Source organism: Lacerta agilis, chromosome 1 (assembly GCF_009819535.1).
Source record: "Lacerta agilis isolate rLacAgi1 chromosome 1, rLacAgi1.pri, whole genome shotgun sequence".
Classification (NCBI taxonomy): Eukaryota; Metazoa; Chordata; class Lepidosauria; order Squamata; family Lacertidae; genus Lacerta; species Lacerta agilis.
The window spans coordinates 71,846,455-71,858,800 of record NC_046312.1 but is presented as its reverse complement, the minus strand read 5'-3'; the positions used below and the strand labels follow the sequence as shown (position 1 = coordinate 71,858,800).

Here is a 12,346-nt window from a genome sequence, read left to right as displayed (position 1 = left end):
GTTTCAGGCAACATGCTTGGAACCCAGTGTTAATATGACTTTTCTCTTGACAATTACTTCTGAGATTTGGCATAGCAATTTTACTCCAGAACCAGTCCACCAAGCATGTTCCCTTTTGCTCTGGAACAATTTGCTGCTAGGTTTCTCTTTCTTTTTTAGACAGATGGCCCTTTTAAATTGTTTTATTGTTACCGATGCTGTTGTTTTGCTGATAGTATAAGCTGGCTTGGGGAAAATACTTTAAAAGGTGGAGAATAAATGAATAAGTTTTTCTTTTAAGTGTTTTTAAAGCAACATTACAGTCTACAGATTGACTACACAAAAACACTGTACATGAAATTAAAAACAATACAATAATACTGCAAAAAACAAAGATTAAAACTCCACTGTGCACTATTTTTTAATAAAGAGCAGTCACAATGAATAGAAACACAGTAATTACCTATATACTTGAGTATAAGCCAACCCGAATATAAGCCAAGGCACCTAATTTTACCACAAAAAACTGGGGGAAACTCATTGACTCGAGTATAAGCCGATAGCGGCAAAGGCTGCTCGTTCCTCCTCCTCCTCCTCCGCTGACAGTGGCAAAGGTGGTAGAGGAGGAAAGAGCAGCCCGATAGGGCTGCTTTCAGGTTGCTCGTTCCTCCGCCGAAAACAGCCTCTGCCAGGGACCCTCACTCGAGTATAAGCCGAATGTGCTGCAAAAGTAGGCTTATACTCGAGTATATGTGGTAATTGAATGTGGATTGAAATAAAAATGTATCTAGAGTTCTCTTAAAAGTTGTTTTGTGCTTGTTGGTGCAGCACTTTGGTTATTTGGATATTAAGCGATAGGCCAAGCTCTGCGAAGATATTTAGGATGGTTTGGAGGTCATCCTCTGAATGTGCACACACTCCGTTGTCACCAGCATACTGAAGTTCTATGATGGAAGTTATGGTAACCTTACTCTTTGCTTTTAGCCTACTCAGATTAAACAGCCTACTCTGTTTGATATATGATTTCTACCCCAGTGGAGAGCTTCCCTTTGACAATGTGTAGGGTCATGGCGATGAAGATAATAAATAGAGTTGGGGCGATAACACATCTGTTTAATGCCTGATCCACTGTGAATGGTTCACTTTGAGAGCCATTGTTGCCATCGTATTATCACGGAGGAGCCTAATATGTTCACAAATTTATCTGGGCAGCCGATTTTCAAAAGGACAGTCCATAGGGCAGTATGATTTACAGTGTCGAAGGCCAGGTCAGGTCAATAAACACCATATACAGGGGTAGGAAAATTAGGAATGATAAAGCCATACAAACTTCCTCAGAGGGGGAACTCCACAAATGTGAGACCACTCTGAGAGGAGACCCTATCCTTTGTACCCCCAAACTAATGTTTGTACTGATGGGCAAGAAAGCAGGGCCACAGAAGCTGATCTCAAAGTTAGTACAGGGTCATGTGGGTGCTTGTGGTCCTTCAGATAACCTGGTCCCAAACTATTTAGGTCTTAATAGACCAAGACCAGCATTTGATAATTGGCCTGTAAGCAAGCAGGCAACAAACACAATAGGTACCGAATAAAATTTATATACCATTTGATTGTTGTTGTCAAAGCATTTTACAAAAACAAAACAAAACCCACATTTAATCAAGCTTCTTATATATTTACTAAGGGGCAAATTCCAAAGAATTTGGAATTTTAAACAGTAATTTTTTTAAAAAAACTGTGTTAGTTTACTATAGAAAAAGGGTATTATGGCACCTCAAAATATGCTTAGAGTAATTATGGGTTAGGGTCCAAGTTATATAATAAGTTTGTGGGATGTAGTATACAAAGGTTTATGCCGCAGTAAACGGAATGTTACAAGGTTCTTTGTCATATTGACTTAGGATATGTCTGCATGCCAATGAAAGCCCACCAACAAGGCTATAACATTTTAATGAAACAACATAATTATTTGTTTACACATCATCCTAGTCTCATGGGTGGCTTTTCATCTGACTGTCATTGTTCTTTGTGAGTTATGTTCTTATAACTTTCAACTACACTGGTCTTTGCTGGAAAATGATACCATAAACTTTTCAACAATGCTCAATGCTTGGCTCCAAAGCTGTTGGAAGAGCTAATACACCCTTCTGTGAATAATAGTGTTGTAAAACTATCCAGCTGACCAAACAAACCTATTCAAATATTGTCTCCCATTTATTTTTTACAATTCTAGTTTTGTAATAAAGAGGCTTTCAAGAGCAAATAACTTATTCTGTACAGCCCCCCCCCCTTTCTGTATAATGTAAATAAAACATGCTTACAGATTTCACAACAATTTATGTTGGGCTTGAAGGTAACTTTGTATTATGATAGCTCAGCTTACAGAAGTGAATTGTAAATAAAATAACCGATTCTCTGCTGTTGGGACAGTCCACAGTCTGTCCCAGCCCCATTGTAACTGACACGAAAATTGTGCAAGAGGATGAAAGAGAATTGTGCAATGGAGTCTTTGACATTGCTGCTACCTTTTGGTATACCTGCTTGTTCAGGACATGTTCCTGAACAAGATAAGTGGTATGTTTTTAATGTAGGCATGCATTAAGACCAGAACAAAATTGGGACAGGGACTCTCTCTCTCTCTCTCTCTCTCTCTCTCTCTCTCTGTGTGTGTGTGTGTGTGATACTGTTGGTCAGTCTAGCTCAGTGTTCTTTACTCCGACTGCCAGTAGCACTCCACAGTCTCAGGAAGTGGTTTATCTTACTACTTGTTTTCTAATTTGTTTAACTGGAGGTACCAGGGACTGAGGGACATGGGTGGTGCTGTGGGTTAAACCACAGAACCTAGGGCTTGCCAATCAGAAGGTCGGTGGTTTGAATCCCCGCGACGGGGTGAGCTCCCGTTGCTCAGTCCCAGCTCCTGCCAACCTAGCAGTTTGAAAGCACGTCAAAGTGCAAGTAGATAAATAGGTACCGCTCCAGTGGGAAGGTAAACAGCATTTCTGTGCGCTGCTCTGGTTCGCCAGAAGTGGCTTAGTCATGCTGGCCACATGACCCAGAAGCTGTACGCCGGCTCCCTCAGCCAATAAAGTGAGATGAGCGCTGCAACCCCAGAGTCGTTTGCGACTGGACCTAATGGTCAGGGGTCCTTTTACCTTTACTAGGGACTGAACCTGGGGATTCCTGCATGCAAAGCTACTGTGCTTTCTGCTTCAGCGTTTTTCCAAAGCCTAACATGAAAAATTGGAAATTTGGTGGAAAATTGAAATAATCTCTTCTTCTCATTCACAGTAATGAGCAGCCTATTTCTTTTCGAAGCAGTGTTTTAAACTGATGTTGTTATCCAGATGCAAATCCTTCAATTCCAAGATTCATTTGTGATAATGTTAGTGATGCTACTGCTGCTTTTAAAAACTGGATAATACAATCAGTTTCAGATATTTGGTGCAAGAGTGTCATCCTATTTTTAAAGGATATATTGTATAGAAATCTAGACAAATGCACAAGGATGATTTTTTTTTTGACATTTAGTATGGCACTTCTTGTATGTGCTGATATAAAAAATGAATATCCAAAAGTACTGCTGCTACTTGTATTTTCTCAGCTTTTCCTCTAAAAACACAGGGCTTAGTACACCTGTGCAGTTTTTGTGTGTGAAAATATTATTGGAAAAAGAAAGAAAATGTTCTGGGCATCTGAATACTCTTATCTGCTTTTGTTGCTGAAATGAACTCCATTATTTCTGTAAGGTCTTGAATAAAGTCTGACTTACATTTAGTCATCGCTTACTGCAACCTATATAAACATTGGTCTCCAGTACAAATGCTGTGACCATCCTTTCCTTAAAAGCATTCTTCTCAGGTGTTTGATTTTCATTTCATAATGGTTTCCATACACCCTCTACTGAAATATAATCGGTATATCATAATATTGCAGGGATCAGCTACTGACTTTAGATCTGTCCCTTTTCCTTATGACATCATTTGTTGTCGTTGAGTCGTGTCCGACTCTTCGTGACCCCATGCACCAGAGCACGCCAGGCACGCCTATCTTTCACTGCCTCCCGCAGTTTGGCCAAACACATGCTAATCACTTCAAGAACACTGTTCAACCATCTCATCCTCTGTCGTCCCCTTCTCCTTGTGCCCTGCATCTTTCCCAACATCAGGGTCTTTTCTAGGTAGTCTTCTCTTCTCATGAGGTGGGCAAAGTACTGGAGCCTCAACCTCAGGATCTGTCCTTCCAGTGAGCACTCAGGGCTGATTTCTTTAAGGATGGATAAATTTGATCTTTTTTGCAGTCCATGGGACTCTCAAGAGTCTCCTCCAGCACCATAACATCATTACATCACTATAATACTTGAAAATACCGTATATAGATGTTTCATGTGGCATGTTTCACCCTTCCTTCTGTTTTCTTAATGTATAGTACCCATGCATTAGGAAATACCTTCTTTGTCATAAATAAAATTATCAATGTAAAGTTTGTTTTTACTTGGGCTGGTATGGTTTTCCCCAAAGAGAAGAGCGGGATTTGGGCAAGCTGCCCATAGCCCTGAAACCTCATGTACCGTAAAGTTTCCAAGTCATAAAGGCCTAAATTAAGGCTTTGAATTTACAGCATGTTAACATGAGCTATGTTGTAATTCAATTTCCTGCCTTCTTTTCTTTCTCATGAATTAAAGACTGTTTCTTCAATCAACTACACTAGAAGGATAGGTTTCTTATGTATGCAGATGTTTGTGAAATTATACAAAATAGCTGTGGCACAAGAGTAATGCAAAGATTTCTAATTACACAAATTAGCTGCTAGTACCTAAAGTGCAGAATCTGAAATATTTTGTTGGAGGTGTTCCTAGTAAAGAAGAAAACGGGAAGGAATGCCTGGTATGTTTAGCTACCATAGAGATATGTAAAGAAGAGAGGAACAGTACTTGTTTTCTGACTACTGTCTTGCAAAATCTTCTGATTTTCATGCACCAAGACACACTGTTTTAAGCTCCTTGGAGAAAAGATGGGGTATAGATGTATAATTAATGAATTAATATTAATAATGAGGGCTAAAAAAGCATGCTTTATAAACAGAGAGAGTTTATTAGGCCTCCGGTGTACTAGGAAGACAGACTCCTAGTTCCTTAGTGTGTTGATGACAACATGGTTTTTCAAACTCTGAAAGTAAGTACCGGAGGAACCCAAATACTTAATGGTTTAATGGTTGTATATACCGGTACATAGGTCAGAGAGGCAATAATGCAGGGCCACCCATGAGGAAAGGTGAGGCAACCATTTTGGGCAGAAGGATCCACAGTGGCAGTAGATCTTGTTTCCATAGAAAGCATTGCCTGTAGAAGTCCCCTCTTGTTGCACCACAGAGCATAGACACTCTGGTCCTTCAAAGACCTGACCTTATCATGCTCATTCTGAACGAATGGCTTTTTCAGAGTTAATTAAAAAAAACACATGTTTGTTACAGTGTATGACAATTATCACCACTTGGTTACAGTATCAAAGCAAATTGCAATATCAATAAAGTTATGTCCTATGTGATAATGTGTTCTAAAAATGCTTAATTCTTACTTTCAGGTGACTGTAACAACCATTGGTTATGGTGACAAAGTGCCTCAGACGTGGATAGGGAAAACCATTGCGTCTTGCTTTTCTGTGTTTGCAATTTCATTTTTTGCCTTGCCTGCGGTAGGTGGTTTAGAGTATTTCAATTTGTTTTTAAATAAGTTTAAATTCATATGCATACATGCAATATTTTCTCATTGGGAGGATTCTTACATATATGAGTTCAAGCACACTTGAGCAACTATTTATCACTGCCCAAGTGATGAATTTCTGTGCTTGGGTGTTAATCTGGTTGGTTAGATTCTGCCCAATACTGTTGGGGCTACCGTACTTTTTATCCAATAGTTACACTCAAGCCCTGGATATTTGTGCATCGATGCTTTTATCACAAGCATGTTGTATCATGAGTTTTGTGATCTGCTATTGTTGCGTAAACAATTATTAGTGTGGGCATATGTAAAATAACCATGTGCAAAAGCAACACAAACTTTTAATGTGGGTAACTGCCCACTGTAGTGCCTGTGTACCATACAGCCTCTTTAAAAGTGTGACTGTAAGTAAAAGTGCAAAAATATCTGGTCCAGTATAATGGAAAATGTGGAAATACGGAAAATGTGACAGCTCAAATAGAACCAGTCAGAAGAAATCTGGGACAATCTCAGATTTGGGGCAAATACCATTCAAGCAGAATTTGCTTGAAATTAAATTAAAAGGTATAACTAGTATGGCATTTCTCTTCTGAAAACACTTAATTCTTTTATGCAGGGTATTCTTGGTTCTGGATTTGCCTTGAAGGTACAGCAGAAACAACGACAGAAGCACTTCAATCGGCAAATTCCAGCAGCTGCTTCTCTCATTCAGGTAATGGTGATTATAGCCTACATTTACTTCATATATTTTTAAGAATCCTATTGGGTTGGACCAGCAGGTATTTTGTGCAAGGACAAGGAATTTTGATCCAGTGGCAGGTGGTCTGTTAACAAAAGTGAAGGAGCAGTTTTTGCCTACTCCCTTTGCTTTCTGTAGCCCTAGCGCTCTCAGAAATCTGTTCTGGAGAACTCCATAACAGAATGCCAACCCACCAGCACAGATTTCAGGAAGCACTAGAGCAAGCATAGACAAACTCGGCCCTCCAGATGTTATGGGACTACAACTCCCATCATCCCTAGCTAACAGGACCAGTGTCAGGGATGATGGGAGCTGTAGTCCCAAAACATTTGGAAGGCCGAGTTTGCCTATGCCTGCACTAGAGGTTGTAGCAGGAGTAAAAAGGGGATTAAATACCCCCCCCCTTCTCTCCTGTTAGCAGACACTTGCTGGAGCAACGGTGCTAGGAGGTCAAATTGGATTCTGTGCTTGGTGCTTAGGCTTGTCATGGATCCGAAAGCGGCCCCCTCCTACCTCTATACACACGTTTCTTATTTGTAGTTTTGTTAAGAATAATAAATAGTATGTTTTATGCAATTAGTCATGGCTGGAAATGGTAATACAGATTTTGTTTGTTTTCACTGTATTTTGCACAAGCACATTTGCTATTAATATTTTTGTCATTATTTGGTGTTTGGAAAAGAATACAATTATATATTAGTTTTGTACATTTGTAATTGGCCTTTTCCTTTTTGGTGTTTGTTTATAAGAAGCTTATTTATTTTTAGTTACCTTTTGGAATGAGGCCAGTTAAAGTGGATTAATTTGAAGAAAGTCCAGCAAATGTTTGAAACTTATCTGTTTTAACTTTTGACCCATTCTGAATTGAGGATTACTTGCTTCATAATTAGTATGAGTTTTTCTGAACTAAGACTCTTCCCTCACCCTCTAATTTAGAATTTTCCACTATCCCTAATTTATACAAATGCTCATACCGTGGTTCTCCTAAAATAAGACACCGTCTTATATTTTTTTTCGCTCAACAAAACACAGTATGGCTTATTTTCAGGGGATGTCTTATTTTAACCGTGTCGCATCAGTACGCTGCATAGCCACACCTCTCCAGACTGTTTTTAATGGGAGGTACCAGCGTCACTATGCTTATTTTCAGGGTATGGCTTATTTTTGGGGAACGGCTTATATTTCGCAAATGCATAGAAATCCTGCTATGGGCTTATTTTATGGCTATGTCTTATTTTAGGAGAAACAGGGTAGATAAAAGGTTGCCATTTATAAATTAATGTTGGTTTCTTATGATACACAATGTTTGTTAATTCATCTAACTAATGTTTTAGACTGCCTGGAGGTGCTATGCATCAGAAAACCCAGACTCTTCTACATGGAAAATATATATTAAAAAACCGTCCAGAATTATCACTTGATGTCTCCTAGTCCCAAGCCAAAGAAATTGCGATGGTGGTCGTAAGGAGCTACATTTCCATTTCCCTTGGGCATTTTGACACATTAATGTTAAAATAGATTGAAATGAATGCTTTTCCATAGAATCTGTTTTCTCTACACAAATAGCCTTTATTGAAAATGTGATATTCAACGTTAGTCATACTCAGGGCAAACTCACTGAAATCAATAGGCTTATTCTGACTATGGCAAAACTGAATATCAACCAATATTTGCATAACAGGATATTCTTCATATGATACAGGGGCACCATCTAGGGTCCCCCCCCAAAATTCCACAGCGATCATCAAAGGGACATGCCAGGGCGAAGCGTCTTCTTCCTGGCCCATTCCTTTGACCGATTGGCAGGGGGCCTTCCAGGAAGCTCTCTGGCAATCACCGCCAGGGACACACCAGTGCAAAGCATCTTGGCCTCAGCGAGTCCCTTTCACAAAGGTAAGGCGGGTGGGGGTGTTGGGCCAAGTTGGCCTGCCAGGTTGGGGGGAGGTGGTGCCTTGTGTGTGACATCATGCATGTGCGACGGGGCCTCCAATGTTAGGGGTAACTCGGCGCTTCTGATATGATAGCACACACAGCCATGTATACTGGTGATTGGGCCAGCCTGACTAGCTGGCAGGAAGCTCTAGGAGCTGTGTTGAGTGTTGTGCAGTTTTTTTTTCCCCCTCTGCACCAATTATATGGAGAGGAACAAGACTTTGTCTCCTGAATTTTGTTCAGTGACAAACAGGAATGGAGGTAGAAATCTATCCTCTTGAGGACTTCCTTCATAGACTATGGTAGTCATGTCCAACAGTAGATTGTGATCTACCAGTATCACTGGTAGATCATTGGTTCCCCCAAAGAAGCTGACAACTGTGGCTCCCCTAAAAAAAGCTCAACATTTTACCTCCTCTCATGAAAAACTCAACAACTTTGACCTGAACCCAAAAAAGGGGGTAGATCACTGCCAGTTTTTAACTCTGTGGTAGATTCGCAGTCTCTTGGGAGTGGCCACCCCGGGACTATGGCATTGATTAGAAGTCAGTGTTATATAAAGGGAAGGCAAGGGGAGAAATGTAATTATGGAGTGATAGACTCTGGGAGGAATACACATTAGGAATTCAACATTAGGGGATCACTTCATCAGTACAAGCATTTCTGGCTTGCCTGCTAGAGTGATTCCCCTCCTCCTTCCCCTCACATCCTGTTCATAAAAGTAAAGGTAGAATTGTAATTTTTATAATAAAATGTAATTTTATTTCCCCTCAGTTACTTGTAATATAAATTGTCTTGTGTTGGAAGTAATTACATCTTTAGCTTAGCTCATTATTCATGCATCAGGTTTTGTGTTTTTTTTAAAGAAGATTTTAAAATGTATTCTCTCAGGTAAAAAGAAGAAAGTCAAGACAGAAAAAGACAATGGACCTTCTTCTCCTGACAAAATGTTATCTGTTCCACAAATCACATTTGACCATGTGATGGAAGATCGGAAATCTGAAAACTACTTGGACTCGAAATGAAAATTCTGGTAAGAAGTTCGGTTAGAATTGCATAAACTTAACACGGCAAGCCAAAGCCCCTTTTTGCCTGTCTAGGGGTAAGGCCAGATATTGGGGGTGGGCAGAGATTTCCCTCTGCTGGTTGCCTGCTGTGGTGTGAAGTCTGCACCACTCTGCCAGTGTAGAGTGGAGGAGATCTCTCCAGCTGGCAGCCAATGGAAAAACCTGAAACTTGATATTCTGGAGCCGGCGGGGTGGGGGGGGTGGGGGAGAGAACTGAGCTGGCCCTTGATCTGCTGGATCTCAAGGCATCCCATTATTGCCTTTAGACTCAATTTGGACCCATTCCAGGCTGGCACTGTGATTGCCTATTTCTCATCTCCCCCCCCCCCCCGCCAGCATGAGTGGCAGGAACTGCAGATGTAGTGCTTTGACAAGCCTCACTGCTTCCTGGTTGGGGTTTGGATTATACCTAAAATAAGGAGCTGTCATTTAACTAGACCAAATGGCCTAACAAATACCTGAGCCCTGACAGAAATTTATAGCTAGAAAGTTTACGAGGCTGTTCTGCTTTACTGCCCACAAGTTTCAATGCTGTTGAAACAGATTGTACCTATGTGTTGTATGAGTGTCTTTGAAGAGTCTGTTTCAAAATATTTTACTCTTGACTTGTAAATATTTCCTATAGAGAAACCATTTTATCCAGGGATTTTAGAAAGATAATTTATGGATCTATATACTTAACACCCTAACACCTCTGACCATAATCTGGAAGATTAGCACCTTTCTTAACATCTATCTAGTGCTTTGATATTTTTATTTATTTATTTTTAAAGAAAACTCTCTTGCATTTGACACTTTCCTTAGTTCCTCCCCCCCCTTAGTTTCCAGCATTTATTTGAAATCTGAACTGTGATACTGAGGAAAGGAAACTGAAATGTTTAACCAAGGCAAAGCCTTAATCTTTATCTCTGTTTAGACTGATTTATTATAGTATTATTATAATTAACAGTATGACAGCATCCTTCTAGGGTCCAGAGGCTACTTATTCACTGTTAAGTTGCTTTCTGTTCTGCATGTGTCTTCTGGGTAGCCTCCATTTGTAGAATAATAATCTGATTTTTCTTGTTAGCTTTCTGCAACATCTTAAAAAAAATGATTCTGAAGAATACTTGCACAGATCATAAGCGTTCAAGGAAAGCACTACTGTGTCCTCCTATATATCTGCTACTCACACATGGGTATTTTTAGAGCTCACATCCCTTTCCTTTGAGAGCTTGTTTGCCAAGTGTTCTCCCAAGTAAATTTCATTTTTAAAAAAGTGCTGTAGAGAGCAAATATCAATGGTGAATACCACATTGGAATGCATATCAGGTAGAAAGTTCACATGCAGTTCTTGGTTTCTCAATAGGTTATGTAGTACAAAAGATGTTGAAGCTTTCTTTCACTGCTTTCTATGCCCAAGTGACATTAACCTTTAACTGTGACTTTCACCATTTGAAGGGCAACATAATCTATAAGCAGGTACTAACTCCAGTTTAGAAACAAAGGTTTTCCTTTTCCTTCTGACATCTATTCTCCTTTTCCTCCACCTCCCTCTGTTTTTCGTCTCTCAAAACTCTTACAGTGGTACAGGACAAAAAGGAATGTTTAAATTTCTTGGTAGTTAAGGAAATTTGTATTTTCCTACAGCATGCCAGACATTGAAAATTTAACATTGCTTGCAGTGCTTTTCTTCCGCTCCCAACTGGCCATTGGCTATGCTACTTTTCTGCTACATTCTGCAATTGAAGTGGGACAAACGTGCATTCTTTCACATCTGTCCTATATCATGATTCAATTAGTAATGAAGAAAAGTAGGATTTTTTAAAAAATAAAATAAAAATCATGTTAAATTACATGATATAATCTTAACACTGTCTCCCATAATTGCATTATAGCAAATGAGTTAACCCACTGTCTTTACTCAGTGCCATTTATTTTCTTTCTTCACTTGCTCATTTATAACTGATTAGGGTGACATGTGAATCCCATTGTTTTATATTTTTATTTGAAGTCTGCAATAAAAAGAATGCAGTGCAAGCTCGTGCATGTTTTACAATAAGTCTAAATGGATTCAGTAGGGCTTACTCCTAGGTAAGTGTGCAGCCTAAGAATGGCAGCCTAAGAATCACAGCTCATTACATTTCTTGAATTCCTAATTGCAATGAATATTTTCCTTATTTTTAAAAAGGTTCAAAACTTTAGTCATATTTTTATTATGACGGGAGGGGGGTGGGAGATTTAGGGCATGATTAATCATAGATGTATCACTTTAAAATCTCATGTTTCACTGGGATATAGTTAAGAATGTGGTTAAATTTTCCCACTGAATTCCCAGTAAGACCTAAAAGAACTTAACATTTAAAGGATAATGTCTTTAAGACGTTTACTGGGTAATGGATAGGACATTGAGGTTTGCTGAAACTCAAAATTATATTATATAAAATAACTAAATTAGACATAGAATAATTCACCTATTGATTCTTTTGAAGATGGTCTCTGGTTGTTTAAGCAACGAATACATGGAAGCTTTCCAACCGTAAGGAATAAATTATTTATTTAAATTAAAATCCTTGGGTTACTTTGTTTTACTCAAGTGCATAAAGTAGAACTCAGTCATAAAATCAGTGACTGAAGTTATAAGCAGCTGGTAAGTTTTAAAAACCTATTAAATAAGCAACACTTTATTAAGAAGCCTTAAACATTTGCAGATCTTGCCATGGCTAAAATCTCAAATTTGCTTAGTCAGATTAATCAATCTGAATCTGTGGTGAAATTTAATTTCTAACCTGTTGTGAAGTCTTACCCATTGTTTATCTGTAGAAAACATCTATTCTGAATGTATCTTCACACATTTCTCTTCCACATCTCTCCCAAAATTTAAGGAGGCTTACAAAGTTCCCCCTTAACATAAGTATAGTGGGACAAAATGTC

General features: G+C 39.1%; 1 protein-coding gene across 1 annotated transcript in view; it reads left to right on the top strand.

The window, feature by feature from the left end:
• KCNQ1 (potassium voltage-gated channel subfamily Q member 1) overlaps positions 1-12,346 on the top strand; it is a 276,868-nt gene that overhangs the window by 80,191 nt on the left and 184,331 nt on the right. Inside the window, 7 exon segments of the mRNA XM_033173022.1 lie at positions 5,559-5,669; positions 6,312-6,407; positions 7,769-7,841; positions 7,844-7,895; positions 8,150-8,327; positions 9,266-9,369; positions 10,968-11,032. Coding sequence (XP_033028913.1) covers positions 5,559-5,669; positions 6,312-6,407; positions 7,769-7,841; positions 7,844-7,895; positions 8,150-8,327; positions 9,266-9,369; positions 10,968-11,032 — 679 coding nt within the window.